General features: G+C 41.5%; 1 protein-coding gene across 5 annotated transcripts in view; it reads left to right on the top strand.

The window, feature by feature from the left end:
* VPS13A (vacuolar protein sorting 13 homolog A) overlaps nt 1-17,454 on the top strand; it is a 354,074-nt gene that overhangs the window by 265,174 nt on the left and 71,446 nt on the right. For all 5 annotated transcript variants that reach the window (XM_053292130.1, XM_053292129.1, XM_053292133.1 and 2 more), the window contains exons 48-53: nt 2,733-3,128; nt 3,981-4,085; nt 5,064-5,210; nt 12,540-12,668; nt 12,921-13,054; nt 13,519-13,648. In XM_053292130.1, coding sequence (XP_053148105.1) covers nt 2,733-3,128; nt 3,981-4,085; nt 5,064-5,210; nt 12,540-12,668; nt 12,921-13,054; nt 13,519-13,648 — 1,041 coding nt within the window. The remainder of the gene's footprint in view (nt 1-2,732; nt 3,129-3,980; nt 4,086-5,063; nt 5,211-12,539; nt 12,669-12,920; nt 13,055-13,518; nt 13,649-17,454) is intronic.

Here is a 17,454-nt window from a genome sequence, read left to right as displayed (position 1 = left end):
AGCTACAATCCTGGTACCTACAGGTATTCCAGCCAAATATAGATTCACAAAGCATACTCCTCCAAACACCATCAAAGGTCTTGGAATCTTTGAACTGGTGGACCATCCCCAGGAACCTATTAGAGGGGGATGCCTTTCAAGTTGCCTGTACCAACACTGACCAAGACAACCAATGCCTCCCTACTAGGATGGGGTGCACATATAGATGGCAAAATGGTGCAAGGATGTTGGTCCCATCAGGAAACTCACTTACATATAAACTTTCTAGAGCTGCTAGCAGCCTTCAAGGCACTACAAGCTTTCAAAAACATAGTACACAACCAAATAATCCAATTGCAAATGAACAACGTGACAACAATTGCCTACATCAACAACCAAGGTGGCACAGTGTCCAGCACACTATGCCAACTCAGTCTATAAATATGGAATTGGTGCATTGTAAGACACATTCATTTGATTGCCATCCATATAAAAGGCCAAGGCAATGTCTTAGCGGATGTCTTGAGCAGAGTGGAACCAGTACTTCAGCAACACAAGTGGGAACTACATCCTGCATTGCTGGAGAATCTGTTTGCCCAATGGACAACACCCACGGTCGACCAATTTGCCACTGCAGGGAAGAAGAAAAGCAGTCAATATGGAGCAGGGAGAAGGCTCCAAGGATGATGCCTTCCAGTACTGCTGGACTCTCAGTATCTTCTACTTGTTTCCACTATACCCTCTACTGAACACGATAGTGGCCAGGTTACTACAAGATGAGACCGCAGTAATTCTCATCACCTCATGGTGGCCAAGACAGCCATGGTTCCCAAGGTTGCTTGCCCTAGCAGGCTGAAACTACAAATGATTCCCATGGAGACCAGATCAGAACTTCCAAGACAACGGATGAATGCTGCATCCAAACCTCTCCATCCTGAAGCTCATAGCATGGAGGATAGGCTTCTGAGAAAGATCTTGAGAAATACGAGGAAGGAATCCACAAGAAAAACCTTTCAAGCCAAGTGGAAATGTTTCACATCTTATGCAGCAGGAAAAGCTGCATACTGCCCTGAGCCATTTTTGGAAGGGGGGAGTATAGAAATTGAATTAATAAATAATAAATAAATAATAAATAATAAAAGGTTTCCTACTTAGGATGGCCACCTTGCATGAGGTACTACTTTACTTGACTACCCTCAAGTCAGGAGGCTTGGCAAACGTATCTATCAAGGTATACATGGCAGCCATTTCATCACATCATCAAGGTTGGAATGGCAAGACTGTCTTTACGCACCCATGGTGCTGCAAGGATTTCATGAAGGCATTAACAACTTGTATCCTCCAGTCAGAGCACCCATAGAAAAATGAAGGCTATCCTTTGTTTTATCATCAATGACAAAAGCCTTTTGAACCAATGACATCCGCATATCTAAAATTGGTCGCTTTAAAGACACTGTTCTTAATTGTCATCACAACAGCTAAAAGGGTCAGTGAGCTGTTGGCGCTTTGCATAGACGAGCCATATACTAAGTGATAGCAATAGCAATAGCATTTACATTTCTATACCGCTCTATAGCCGGAGCTCTCTAAGCGGTTTACAATGATGTAGCATATTGCCCCCAACATTCTGGGTACTCATTTTACCGACCTCGGAAGGATGGAAGGCTGAGTCAACCTTGAGCCCCTCGTCAGGATCGAACTTGTAACCTTCTGGTTACAGGGCGGCAGTTTTACCACTGCGCCACCAGGGGCTCCTAATGCGATTAAATCCAAACTTTCGACCCAAAATCATAACTGATTTCTGTGTCAACAGTTACATAATGCTGTCGATCTTTTTCAGAAACCCTGGATTGCCACTTGAATTGGCCATGCACTCCCTGGATGTGTGCAGAGCACTTCTCTTCTATCTGAAGCAGCTGCAAGTGTTTAGGAAGACAACACATCTATTTGTAGCCCTGAAGGGTCACCATAAGGGCAACCAACATTCTCGCCAACGCTTGTCCTTCTGACTGCTGGAGGCTATAAAGTTGTTGTATGCCTTGCAAAAGAAACTGGCTCCAAGATCTATAAGTGCACACTCCACAAGAGCCTATTCGACCTTGGCAGCACACCTAGAAGGAGTGCAGATGCGGCACATCTGTGCAACATGGGCATCTGATTTGACCTTCATTAAACATTATACCCTAGACCTACAGTCTGCAGCAGAGGCAAAGTTTAGCAGTGTGGTGTTAAAGAGAGTGTTGCAATAGCTTGCAGCACCCACCTACAGTTGAGGTAGCTCCTGATTCACCCATGTTTATGTATGTCACTGGAATCACTATCCAGATAAACAGGTTGCTTACCTGTAACAGATGATCTGGTAGTGATTCCGCGATGTTCATAAAACCCACCCACCCAGCCCCGCTAAAGACTGCAAGCAACACAGACATTATAGAGTCAACATTGTCAAAGCTCACTTCGTTGGTAATCTAGAAACTGGTAAAATAGACACCTAACCGCCGCTATAGGTACTGCAGGCTCGTGCAGAGGCGGTTAAGGGCGTCACGAGGAGCTAACAAACTCTACCGAATCTGGTCTGCACAGGCGCAGAACCCAGGTTTTTGAATGTCTCAGAATCACTACAAGATCATCTGTTACAGGTAAGCAACTTGTTTTTTCCCCCTTTTAATATGTATTTTCTTCATATTGTTACTGACTTAATGAATGATCATGACTGCATGTTTTGACCATGCTGATTTTTTTCCCTTTCTAAGGGGCATGATACAACATGCAACGCTCTACAAGATGGATGTTCAGCTCAGATTCATAATGCAATACTGGATCAGAGCAAATTGAAATTACATCTACTCAATTATCTTGATAAAAATTGGACCAGCGAGTATCACATTAGAAGAAATCAGCAAGAAATTAGTTTCCTCACATTCACAAGTATTACTGACCTAGATAGGGAAGATTTGGATATTGCTGTCCATGTAACCTATGCTACAGGACAAATGATTATAGCAATTCACAGTCCGTATTGGATGGTAAATAAGACTGGCCGATTGCTACAATATAAAGCTGATGGCATTCACCGCAAACATCCACCTGACTACAAGATGCCACTTCTTTTTTCTTTTCAGCCTAAACACTTTTACCAGAATAATAAGGTACTGTGTTCAGTCTCAGAAAATGAAATCACGCTGAATTTAAAATTAATTTTACAAATACGTTAAACTCTGAATCTACAAATAGTTTTATTGCAGAGAATATGAAAAGTTGAATATTTCTGTTTAGAGATTTTAGAATTTATTTAAATGATACAAACTAATGATTAAATATATTGATATATTTTAAACAATATTCAGTAAGGTCATTCACATGACCATCAGCACTATTGCTGGGGAGGGCTGGGAGGAAGGCAGGAGCCCCCCCACACGATTGTGGGCTCCTCTGCACTCCACCACCTATGAGCCCAGAGGAGTGGCATGGCGGTGAGCCACATGACAATCGGGAGTGGGGGAGGAGGAAGAAACTCGGCCTCCTGGAATTCCACAGTGAATTGGGGAAGTTCAACTACTGGGCTTCTCCTGCTCCCCTCCCCACTGGCTCTATGGAAGCGATGGCTGCTGGCAGCCCAGGAGTTGCTGCTGGCAGCCCAAGCACCCACAAGACCTGCAAATGAGGTGGGAGGTTTGTGCACATTCTCTGACCCAACATTTAGCCCATATATGAAAGCAGGGATGCTTGGGAGTGGAGCACCAGGATCACTTCCAATTCCGGCACTACACATTGCCAGCCCTACCAGGGGTAGCCCAGCCTTGTCCTACCCCTGTAGGGCTGGTTGTATGAATGTTTACTGTTTTTCCGCTAACAATAATTTGATAGCTTTTAGACTTAAATGGTTCATGGGGGTGGTTTTGTTTGCAAAATGCTTAAAATCTTATATGATGTTTTTTAAAAGGACATTAAACTCCAAATTGGTAAAGAAACATATTTTCAAGCAAATGTTCTCCTTTCAGGTTCAGCTTATGGTGACAGATAGTGAACTTTCTGATCACTTTTCTCTGGATACAGTTGGCAGTCATGGTTTTGTTAAATGTATGGGCTACAAGAAGGAATACCAAGTGAGTTTATTTATTTAATCCACTTCCATCTTTTGCAGCTACTATCCTAGTCAATTCTATCTTTTTTTTAATGTCCAGTTTTGCATCCAAACTTGAATTTTTGCCACATATAATTAAATTTTGGTCTTCATGGTCCTGGAACAACCATTTGTGTATAAATAAATAAATAAATAACAGTTCCCTGGTATCTTAAAGATGAACATGTATTTTGACATAAGATTTCATAGGCTAAAGCCCACTCTGTGCCATTCTTGTAAATATTTTTCTCCTGGAATTGTGGTCTAGAGTTTTTAATTTCTCAATAAAAACCATTGAGAATGACAGCACCCTGAAGTACTGCCTAAAGAGGAGAATGAAGACCTTGAGATCAGATCATGAGGTGATCAATAAATTAGCAGATGAAACAAACAAGTTATAGGTGAATGCTATTAGGCTGCAATGGTGCAAATTCAACATTTTTTTAAACTTTCAATAATGGAGAGAAGACTGGACAATTGCTACAATGAGAAATAAATGAGACCTTGTCCAGACTACTCAGGACAAACTGTAATGTGATGTAAAAGTGTTCTTCAGAACTTTTCTTACCTGGGAGCTGCTCTTACATGGCTTTCAGTGACCTAGCCACATGGAAAGAGCATATCAAATGAGTTTTTCCCATTGAATTGGCAATGTTACATATGTGAGCTTTCAGTTTTGATGGAAAGATGCAAGCAATCAGCTCCCCTCACCCCCATATAGTATAATAATTTAAAGGTTTTCCTAGCCAGACAGGGTGAATGTCTAAAGGTCTTCAAAGACTTTCCATAAAACCCCAGAAACAGGTTCAAACCATGACAGATCATGGAATATGGTATAGATTGCATTTTCTGATCCTTCTCCTTGCAAAAAAATAAATAAATAATGTCAGGACAAAAACCCTGATAGTCTGAAAGTACCCTCAGTGACTGATGCACACTAAACAATTTTTGTCTTTCCTAGGTTGGTGTCACTATAAATAACAGCAGTTTTAACATCTCTAGAATAGTGACTTTCACACCTTTTTTTATGATCACAAACAGAAGTAGACATAATTTAGAAGTAGCTGAAGAAGGCAATGCAAAGTGGATTCCAATAATTTTACAGCAGGTACCGTCTTTATTTTTAATTATTTGTAGCAGCTGGAGAGCTTGTAAATAATTTAAGGGTTCCCCCCCCCCATAGTTCTTGTTATGAGATTTTGCTAAAGGAGTCTGATTCTGAAATGTGCTATGCTAGTATAAATATGATGGTTAAAATGTTTTTTTTTCCTCCTGTGCCTATTCTGTTATACTAGTTGAAGAAGAAATGATTGTACCCCACTTCACAAATGACAGCTGAGGTTTTCCCCCCATTTATTTTTCTATTTCTATACACCCTTCATCATAGGGCCACAGGTCTGTGTGATTGATTGATTAAGTGCCATCAAGTTGGTGTCGACTCCTAGCGACCGCATAGATAGATTCTCTCCAGGATGATCTGTCTAACTTGGCCTTTAAGGTCTCTCAGTGGTGCATTCATTGCTGTCATAATCGAATCCATCCACCTTGCTGCTGGTCATCCTCTTCTTCTCTTGCCTTCAACTTTCCCCAGCATTATGGACTTCTCAAGGGAGCTGGGTCTTCACATAATGTGTCCGAAGTATGATAGTTTGAGCCTGGTCATTTGTGCCTTGAGTGAAAATTCTGGATTGATTTGTTCTATGATCCATTTGTTTGTTTTCCTGGCTGTCCATAGTATCTTCAAAAGTCTTCTCCAGCACTAAAGTTCAAAAGCGCTAATACTTTTTCTATCTTTCTTCTTCAAAGACCAGCTTTCACATCCATAGAGTGTCATGGGGAAATCCATTGTCTGAATAATTATAATCTTTGTAGGTGTAGACATGTCAGGGCATTTAAATATCCTTTCGAAGGCCTTCACTGCAGCCCTACCAAGTGCTGTGTATGCCTATCTAAAAACATCACAATATAAAGCAATTAATCTAAATAAATAAAAACACAGCATCAAACAAAACAATCCAAGGCAGCCAATGTAAAGGCTGTCTTCACCAGTGTTCTCTCTAATTTTTTTCATCTGTGTGTGGAATGAGTTTTGTTCTGAGCATCAGTATCAAGGTAGTGTGTGCACACATGCATTCAGAATGGAGCCTTCCTGATTCAACCTGAGCTAGATCTAAAATTAACTGAGCGGACATCAAAAAATGTGTGAGTGCATGCACACGCCTTAGAGGGAACACTGGTCTTCACCCATCTCTGAAAAACTGGGGGAGATGAAGTGATATGGATCTCTTATAGGAGGGAGTTCCACGGTCTGGGGGCTGTGTTTGAGAAGGCTCTGTCCTACATGTATGACATATCTGCCTTTGCAGATGTTGCTTCATGAGAGGCACCTTTAAGCATAAATTTAGAAGGTGCTTACCTCTGCTTCAGCAGCAGCTGAAAGTTGTTCCGAGCAGCAGCACGCCACCCTGCACTCCCTGTGGTGGGGGATCAGCTCCGCCACTCACCTGGCCACTGGTGGGGGATCAGTTCTGCAGAAGCCAGGTGAGTGGCACAGCTGATCCCCCACCACAGGGAGTGCTGGGTGGCACGCTGCTGCTTGGAGCAGCTTGCAGGGTTCTACCAAATGGGGGTAAGCACCTTCTAATTTATGCTTAAAGGTGTCTCTTGCCATCGGCCCGGTGTTGCCCACATCAGCTGCTACTATTTCCTAGGATACTCTACAAGTCTACCTCATAGAATTTTATAGTCTTGGCTAATAGTATATTCTCACTGTGTGTTTTTTAAAGCAGCATTGATCTGGTAGTAAGTGTTGAGATCACTCTATTAATCTTCAACTATTGTAGTTAATCTGTTTTTTCTTGCATATCAGAAATTAACTAAGGACTAATTCAGCAATGCATTGTTTCTCCTCACAAGCAGTCCTCCTGACCGCAATGCAGGCAAATATAATGTGTGAAACAGGAGATCTCTGCTATGGTTGGCAGCAGTTTCTGTGGTTCTGGTGGCTGACAACAAGAACTGTCACAATCATGGATATTACTGTTAAACATGAAAGCATCCAGGCCAAAGAGAAACACTTTTAAATGCCATGGACTTGTATTAAATCAGTAAAAGATAGTGGCCAGGTGCATTTTTTATCAGCTTCGGCTGATATGTCAACTATGCCCATTTCTGGAGGTAAATGACCTTAAAACACTGGTACATATGTGGTAACCTCTAGGCTTGACTACTGTAATGCAGTCTACATGGGGCTGCCTTTGTATGTAGTCCGTAAACTACAGCTGGGACAGAATGCAGCAGCCAGACTGGTCTCTGGGATAACCCAAAGAGACCATATAACACCAATTTTTAAAGAATTGTACTAGCTGCCAATATGTTTCTGAGTGAAATGCAACGTGCTGATTATTACCTATAAAGCCCTTAATGGCTTGGGCTCAGGATTCTTAAGAGAGCACCTTCTTTGTCATGAACCTTGCTACTTATTAAGATCATCTGGGGAGGTCCAGTTATGGTTGCCACTGTCTCATTTGGTGGCGACTCGAGTCTGGGTCTTCTCTGTGGCTGCTCCTGGGCTTTGGAATACACTCCCTGTCAAAATAAGAGAATCTCCATCTCTGATTCTTTTTTAAAAGACCCTCAAGACATACCTGTTTTCTCAGGCTTATGATTAAAATTAATTTTAAACTTTTTAATTGTTTTTATTCTGTAAAATAGTTTTAACTGTTTTTATTATGTGAAATTGTCTTGTTTTTACTCTGTTTAATATTTGTTGTTGTATACACCACCTAGAGTACACACATCAGGTGGTATATAAATATAAATAAATAAGTAAGTAAGTAATGGTGTTAAACTTTGGCTAGAGAGTTCAGGGAGGTCTGTAGGTCATCCAGCCCAACCCCTGCTATTCAACAAATGCAGTAATATGTAATCAATAGATAGTATGTCTATGAGATCACCTTAAATATAATTCTGAATTACACAGTCACATCAAGCATAGCGTCAGGTCACACAATTCATGGTATAATACCCAAAACTGAATGGTCAGATTAAAAATTTATCTCTTCATCTGTTTTCTCATAGTCTAACGTTTGTTGTCAGTCTTTCAAGTCTTCTTGTATCACGTTTTATGGAACTGTTCTGAAGTGGAGAAAATACTATTGGAATTCCAATTTAACACAGTGACTACTTTAGTATTTCTATAGCCCGTTTTGTATAGAATCAAATGTAGTTTTTGAGTGAGGACAGTAAATACAGTCATCCCTTGTCAACCACAATTTTACTGACCACGGTTTTGAATCTGTGTAAATCAGAAATTGTGACAGGTCTTGCCAACCATGACCCACGGTTGATGAGGTTTTTTAGTGGCGGGGGGGCGGTTTCCGGCGATTGGGAGGTGGGGGTTTCCAGCATGTGAAATCCTTAATATCTGAATAGTGGTTCCAACATTCATAAGTAATGGGTTCTGTGCCTGCACAGATCAGCTTCGGGTAGAATTTGTTAGCTCCTCGCAATACCGGCAACCTCTGATTGCACGTGACTGCAGTACCCACTAGCGGCAGTTAGGAGTACATTCAGTTTCTTTCTGACCACCATAGCGATCAGTCCTCTGAATAGTTGGCTCCTCGGAAAAACTTTATTTCTCTTGTCTACACCCTCTGACTACTTGTGAACAGACTATGGCAATTCTTTGTATACCCCTTTGGATTTGGTGCTATTTCTGACTCTCCCCTATTGATATTTGGAATTGGACTCTGACAGCTCTTTCTCTATTCCTTTGGCTTTGGTGCTATCTCTCTCTCCCTAAGACCTCAGAATGTACGGCCATTCTACTCTACTCTAAGTTTGTATTGGCAATAACTGGAAAAGGAAAATCAGGTAAGGAGAAAACTACTTTTAAATGGTGTAGCAAATGCTGTGGGAAAATCCCCTCAACCAATGGCCATGCCCACTGCTTATTTTGTTTGGGAGAGACGCATGATACCAAACAATGTTCCGTCTATGTAACTGCTGACAAGCAGATGTTGAAAAACCATGAGGCATGCCTTAGAGTATACTTGTTGGAGGAGGCTCTTTTACCCAAGAAGGCCTCTGCGGTGTCTATACCACCCAAACCAGCACCTGGAATGCATTCTGTGATCCCGGCAGGAAAGGAAAAGTCTTTGGCTTCTAGAGCCTCGGCATCGACCGCCTTGGCATCAACTGCCTCAGCATCGGGTGGCTCAGCTCTCTTTAAGAGGCCAGAAGGCCTGCGATCCAGCCCAAAGAGGAAGGGCAACATTTTGGCTCCAGAACCACCTCCAAAGAAGCATAAACATAAGCATAAGGAGCACCATGCCCAGAGTGGGGCTCATACCCCCTCACTTTTGGGCCTCCAGTCTCTGGAGACACCTCGGCATCAGGCGGCCTTGTTATCGCTGGTGCCCACACTGCGTCAATCACCATCGATACCATGATCCAGGCCGGATAGCGCTCAACATCGGGAGCGTTCAACATCAAAGGAGACAAAAGCAAAGCCCACAGGATCGGTGTTGGCATCGACATCAAAGACGCCCACGGTGGCCACAGCATCAAGCTCATCTTCGACGCTGAAGACAACCAAAGCGGACTCAGCATCGAGTGCTGCAGAACCATTGGAAGAGGCAACAAATCCAATGATTGTGGTGATATTGGACACGGAACTCAATGCTGAAGTCGTTCGAAGATGATCTGAACTGTATAGAAGAAGTGATTCCAGTGCGGGACAACATTGAAGGATGCCCTGTGACTCCCATGGGCATACGCAACCTCACTACCACCTGACCGGCCCCCTTGCTGCACTCAGAGGAGAGCACACCTTCCACGGGAACCTTTACTGGTTTTCAGGACTCTGACACTTTACCAAATGTAGTGCTCAACACTCCATCTCTCTCAATGAGACGCACACCAGTCAGCAGACTCTTGCACCATGGGGGTTGGGGTGACTCCTGCATGGTGACCGGAGAGGAATACACTCTCTTTTCCCAATGGTTGAGAGAAAGAAATCAGGAAGCCCCATTACGGCACCAAATGAAGAAGTCAGTGGTTCAACCATCCTTTCTTCCTGCACGCAGAGTTGGCTGTTCAGACCTGAGCACCTTCAACACAACAGCGAACTGTGTCACTCCAGACTACCTTCACGCCTAAGCCATTCATAAAACCTGCCCGTCCATCCCCACAGAGTATGTGGCAAGCTACTGTACCACCATGAGCCAAGATGACAAGTGTCATCAAGAAACTGGTCAGTCATCAAGAAACTTAATGAAGGGACACCTAACCACCGCTAGAGCGTACTGCAGTCACATGCAATCGGCGGTTGCAGGCGTTGTGAGGAGCTAACAAATTCTATCCAAAGCTGATCTGCGCAGGCACAGAACCCACTACTTATGAATGTGTGGAATCACTACCAGATCATCTGTTACAGGTAAGTCTGTTTTTCACATGATAGCAAAATAATGCTCAGGATCATTCAACACAGATTAGAGCCCTACGTGGAAAAGGAAATGCTGGATATTCAAGCTGGCTTCAGAAAAGGCTGAGGAACAAGAGATATTATTGCTGATGCACGCTGAATAATTGAGAAGTCAATATGTGCTTCATTGACTACAGAAAAACTTTCAATTGCATCTAGCATGTCAAATTGTTGAAAACCCTTGGGAAAATGGACATCCCAGAATGTCTCATTGTTCTCATGAGAAACCTATACACAGGACAGGAAGCCACAGTCCAGACATAACATGGTGAAACAGACTGGTTCCAGATTGGCAAAGGAGTCAGACATGGCTGTATACTCTCTCCTTATTAATCCAATTTATATGTTGAACATATACTGAGGGAAGCTGGATTGAAAGAAGACAAGCATGGTGTTAAAGTTGGAAGAAGAAACATAAATAACTTGTGCTATGCTGATGACACTTAGAGAATAGCTGAGAATGCAGATGATCTGCAAGCTCTAGTAATGAGAGTCAAGGAGCTCTGTGAAAAAATGGGACTATGACTAAATGAAAAGAAGACTAAACTAATGACAACAGGTATAGCAACCATTCTCAGAATTTATAACAAAGACATTGAAGTGGTGGGTAGCTTCTGCCTTTTTAGGATTGACCAGCAACAGTAAAGGATCCAACAGTCAAGAAATATGCCTCAGACTAGCACTTGGTAGGGTCACAATGAAGATCTTGGAAAGGATATTTAGATGCCGTGACGTGTCTATACCTACAAAGGTCAGAATCGTTCGGACAATGGTTTTTCCCATGACACTTGATGGATGCAAAAGCTGGACTTTGAAAAAGCAAGATAGAAAAAACATTAATGGTTTTGAACTTTGGTGCTGGAGGATACCATGGACAGCTAGGAAAACAAACAAATGGATCATAGAACATATCAATCCAGAATTTTCACTCGAGGCACAAATGACCAGGCTCAAACTATCATTCTTCGGACACATTATGCGAAGATCCAGCTCTCTTGAAAAGTCCATAATTCTGGGGAAAGTTGAAAGACAAAGAAGAAGAGGATGACCAGCAGCAAGGTGGATGGACTCAATTATGACAGCAATGAATGTACCACTGAGAGACACAAAAGGCCAAGTTAAAGACAGATCATCCTGGAGAGAATCTATCTATGTGGTCGCTAAGTCGACACAGACTTGACAGCACTTAATCAATCAGTGATTTGGGGGGCAGTTTCAGATGTTCGATCTGCTCATTCCTCTTGCTGACCCTTGCAAATTTAAAATGCCTTTGAGTGATTTTGGTTGGTTCAAAAAATTTCCAGAGGTGTGATCTGCTCATTCTTCTTGGTGACTCTTGGCAATATTACAGGATTTTTTGTTATTTTATTTTTATTTATGTATTTGCATTTGGGAGCTATTTTTTCCTTTATTTTTAGGTCTTTTAATGGCATGGTTCCCCTAACCCCGTTTCCCATAGACTTTAATGCCTCGCCATCTGCAAAATTGCCAATGGCGAGTTTTTCCAGAACGGAACCCTTGCAGTTGCCGAGGGATGACTGTAGATGGATTCCCTTTTGATCTCTGCAAGCTCATATGTGTCAAAGTCATTGCTTTAATTTTATTATGATTTTGATACTGTTAGCCTGTCACAGTAATGGAATGCCAAGAATCCGTGTATATTGCTAAATGAGGATAGTGTGTATCAACTTGTTTTTTTTAGCTTACTCTTGCTAGTGAAGTTAATCTTCCACACTACCAGATTCATGAAGACTTCTCAAGCTGAGAATGTATTTGACTATCTGAATTCTTGATTCATTTCTTCCATCCTAAGCAGAGGTCTTTAAGCATTCAATTAATTGGCTGAGCACACTTTCCCCCTTTATGTTCAGCTAAAGAGTATTAGCTCATTTTTGAAGGCGGTAATCCATTACATATTTTCTTTACTTTTTCGTTTTCTTTTTATTCCAGTGCACTCCTTTTTGGCCTGAAAATAATTCAAGCAAGTTATGTGTTAGAGTAGAAAATTCTAACATCCCACCAAAAATTATACAACTTGATAAACACGAAAATTGTTTGCTTCTACACTTAGACAATGGGGTGAGTTGAACTGTATAATTTTTTAATTGAGAAACTTTAAATTTGTATTCTTTCTCTTTCCTGTCCCCAAAATTCAGAGAACTTAATTGGGGATTTTAAAAAATAATGAAATATATAAAAATAATGAAAATAAATATTTTTATGTGTGTTCAATGTTTCACCAATCCAATTGAACTTTTGGAATTAATGTAGTTGTGATTATAGATTAGTCTAATAGAGTCAAATGTAATGCACTGCTTTCATATCCAATAGCTTGGAGGCATTATAGTGGATGTTACACTGGCTGAACATTCAACAGTAATAACATTCTCTGATTACCATGATGGAGCGGCACCATTCCTGATAATTAACAATACCAAGACAGAAATTATTGAATATGGACAGAGGTATGTAGACAAGTTTTTTTTCTAATTCTGTAAAATACAGAATATTTTATGCTTTGCTGTTGAACAATTACAATTTAAGAAAATGCTAATTGATTTGATTTAGCAAAGCAGATTAGCCAAGATGCAGTGTAAAATAAGAGAGGAAGGCATTGCTCCAGTGGGAAACTCTGACTCCACATTTCCAATCCTTCTCCACCCCAGACTCTATCTACTTAAAAAAAAAAAAAGCACCTCTGGAACAAGTGAAACTTCTAGGGAGAAGTCTAATAAACAAGATAAATAAACTTTAATAAATTTTCAATACAGATTTTCTAGATTCAGCAATACAAACCTAATTTAGAAAGCTGCAACCTTGTGAAAAACTGATAGACATAAGTTGGGTGGGGGAAGACATGTTTCAGGTGTTGATCTTTACTGTGTTTAGCATGTGATTTAGTAAGATTTCCCCAAATGTTTGTTTGCAGTTCCCTTTCTACAGTGGAAGATTCTCTGCCATCGAATAAAGCAGTTCTGTATACATGGGCTGATCCAATAGGCTCCAGAACACTGAAATGGAAATGTGGAAAGAGCAATGGAGAAGTAACTCAGAAAGATGTGCGTACTTTTAATAAAGCTCAAATGATTGCTGTGTAATATCTAATAAATAGTTAACATACAATGTTATAATGGGCTGGTTTAGATGGCATGTGGAACTTTGGTTAAAGCCAGGCTCTGTGCGACATCTCTGAGCTTTGAGCACTTACACTCCGCACTTCCGTTCCCATGTGAGCATTCACTTCCTATCTAGGTTAAAATAAACCAAGGCTAGTCAAGATGTCTGAACCAACAAATCTCTGTTTATTCTAGCCTACTTACTTCAAATATATTGAGATCTGTAAATTGCTTCAAACCTTGGGTTCAGATCTCAGCATATTTGAAGTAAGTAGGCTAGATTAAACTGAGATTGGTTGGTTTGGACATCACAACCAAACTTTGTTTATTTTAAGTGGATGCTCATGTGGGGATAGAAGGGAGAAATGTGAACACCCGAGGCTCAGAGATGTTGATGAAGCCTGTCTTTAACCAAGGTTCCACAGGACATCTGAACTGGCCCAATGTTTCACATAGAAGAAAGTATTTAAGAAAATGCCTTTTTCGTCATGAAGCCCACCACCTATTGAAATAGAAGATTGAGGGTTGAGATCTGGAAAGGTCCAATTGCAGTTTCTCCAGCTTGTAACTTGGAATTGGGCCTTCTTTATATCCAGCCTGGGTCTTTGGAATTCTCTCCCTGTTAGAATAAAAGCATCCCTGTGCCTGGCTTCCCTCTAGGAAACTCTTAAGATGCATCTCTTCCTTCACATTTTTAGTTAACATTTTAAATTGTTTTATTGTCTACTAGTAGGTGACGCCTGTCATTGACTGAGCAAAGTTATTTTGTGTAGATTACATTGATAGAGAAATTAAATATATATAATAGAATTTTGCATTAATGTGCTTGCAAAAGGGTAGTAAAAGAACAGTTTGACATTTGTAGGATTTCAATTTCAAATCTTATTAATTTAATTGAATGGTTATCATATATAGTAAATTTGAATCATAGTAATCTGAGAAAGATCTTCTGCTTTTCTTGGGCATTATGTTGTTTGGAAATTATTGATCTGATTACTGAGTCTTAAAAAACTGTGAACAATAACTGCCTTAGGATAATTTTATAAAAGGTGGTAAATAAATCTAACAATAAATAAACAGCAGCTAAAATATGTTTATATTTAGAATTTCTTCCAAAACAGTGATTCCCAAACTTTTTTTTAACAAGTGGACCCCTTCTGTCACAAACCTTCAGCTCAGGTACTGTATAGGGTGTTTGTGTACGCACACATTTAAATGCTACAGTTATGAGACAGGTTACTCCAGTCACTGGCTTATATCCAAACTAAGTTACCCATGAGTACTCCTGCTGTAATAAATGTTTTGTAGTCACTCCTGTTTGAAGTAAATTTGTCCCATTAATTTCAGTGTTTATTATCAGCATGGTTGCAGCATGGAGAAGCAGGTAGGGATGTGCATGAACAGGTTCAGCTCTCCCCTCTGGAGCACTGAACCTGTTCAAACGGTGATGCTCAAACCAGTGGGCGGTGGGGATTGCCTTTTTAAAAACTGCTAAGAAGCTCCTTAACCTGCTCACCCCCACCCTGCTGCTTTCTCCCAGCCGGCACTCATTTTAGAAATGGTCGTACAGGGCTTCAGCATTCCTTCCTGCAGCTCCGATCGGCATCCTCAGGCACATGGGAATTTTGCATTCCAATCGGCATCAGCACACACATGGCTGGGGCACATTCATGCTGGCCATTTGCATGGTCAGCATAGATGTGTGTGCTGATGCTGTTTGGGGGCCGCAGGAAGGAATACTGCAGCCCCGCACAGCAGTTTCTAAAACAAGAGGTGGCAGAGGGAAAGCGGCAGGGAGGGGGCAAGCAGGTAAGGAGCTCCTTACCTGTTTTTTTAAAGGCACACCTCTTCACCCTGCAAAGAAGTACATGAGCAGCTCATGCACATCCCTAGAAATGGGGGTGGGGGTCTGAGTACCCCCTGGGAGCTTTTCAAGTACCCCATGGGGTACTAGTGCCCCTTGTTGGGAACTGTGTTCTAATACAAATTTAAAAAAAATTAAAGTCTTTCCTCCAACATGTTCAAGTGTAAAAAGTAGTGTGTTTCAGCTAATTTAAACAACAAGATTGTTCATGCAAAATTTGGTATCTGTAGGTCATCGGAAAGTATGACTTTATTTTGCACAAACACGTTCTTCAAAATACATAATAGATTGTGTTTTTGTAAACTGCCTAGAAATTTACAAAAAATCAGGTGGCATATAAATTTGAATGAATATGCACAATTTGGGTGTGCATGTTAGACATTTTACATTCTGTTCCAAGTTCAAAATGGAAAGCAAAATGCGCAAAATATTCTGTCAGAACAGCTGGTTGAGCCAGTTTTTCTGATGGAAGAACCTCTTTCCTAGCGCCATTCTGGATTCCAAAATGGTGCTTGGAATGGGGTTGGAATGTTCTGCCTCAGATAGGGTCATTTTTAGGGGTGTTCTGTTCCGAGCTCTGAACACTCCAAACAGCCCATTTCAAGGCAGAATGTTCCAGACTCAGAATGTTCTGCTCATCCCTATGCACAATATTTAACATTTTAAAATGTTGCATTGTAACCCAGCCCCTAATAAGAATGCTCTTGTTCAGAGCCCCAATCAATCTGGGATATCAGCTGTGTAGCATTGTTTGGGGCTCTCAGAGGGGAAGATGTTTCAGGAGGGATTAGGCAAGAAAAATGACATCTCCCCCCACCCCCTGCTTTCACATTCTCCCAAGAGCTTCTCCCAGTGTGCTATAAATCATTAAAGGGCTTGGGTTTGGGACTGGCTGGCAGCTCCAAACTTAAGCACTTTACTAATACATGAAAGATTTCTGGAGAATGGAAAAGAAAAAGTGTCCTTGTTCCTCTTCTAAGAGCACTCCGTATAACATGGGGAGAAAGGTTATTAATCAGATGACACACATCTGCCTAACCCATCTTGATCTAAAAGATAACGATTAGGTAGGTCACAAGCAAGTCAATTCCCATTTGCCTCAAATCCACCCCCACCCCTCTTTTCTATTCCTTCAAACAACAGTCTCAGCATTTGATGGCTTAACATGCATCATAGGTCCTGGAAGCTGCTTATCAAGGTCTGATAGGCTACCTTGGGGCTTTATTTTTAACAAATATACTTCCATGTACCTAGAGAATCCTCTGAGTATGCAGAAACCACTACTATATATCTGGTTGGTCCTTTTTCATTGATCAGCCACATCCAGTTTTGGAAAGAATAACAGTTATGTTCCTAAATTGAATTTGTTTGGTTATTCTGCAGTTCAAATCAATGTTACTTGGTAGTAAGTCCAATTACTTAAGGCTCTAGTGATTTATATCTAACTAGCTTAACTCTCAGAGAGCATCTGCATACTAGTACTCGAATCCTCCCCTCACCCCCTGCCACAGCCTCCCTCACCTCAGAGATCTCTCCACTCTCACCTGAGCCTCACTCCTGCTCCTCCTTCTCCATCCTGTTGCTTCCATCCCACTCACTCCTCTTAGTCACTCCTCCATCTCTTTACTCCATCCCCTTCAACCTTCTTGGTTGTGGCTGCAGTGTTACTGGTGCCTATTGGCCAAGCTGCAGTCCTCTATCCCCAGAGACCTCCCCACCTTCACCCGAGCCCTGCTCCTGCTCCTTACCACAGGAACAGCAGCAGCAGCAGTTGACTGAGCCCTTCCTCTCTGCCACCACCACTATGGCCACTTGTTCTCCTCAGGCTGCTGACAGGCCCGGGCCCATACTTTGCCTGCCTGCCTCCCTCTGCCAATGGCCTTGG

This window comes from Hemicordylus capensis, chromosome 2, assembly GCF_027244095.1.
Source record: "Hemicordylus capensis ecotype Gifberg chromosome 2, rHemCap1.1.pri, whole genome shotgun sequence".
NCBI lineage: Eukaryota > Metazoa > Chordata > Lepidosauria > Squamata > Cordylidae > Hemicordylus > Hemicordylus capensis.
The sequence above is the reverse complement of the archived record's forward strand: the minus strand, read 5'-3'. Positions and strand labels throughout refer to the sequence as shown.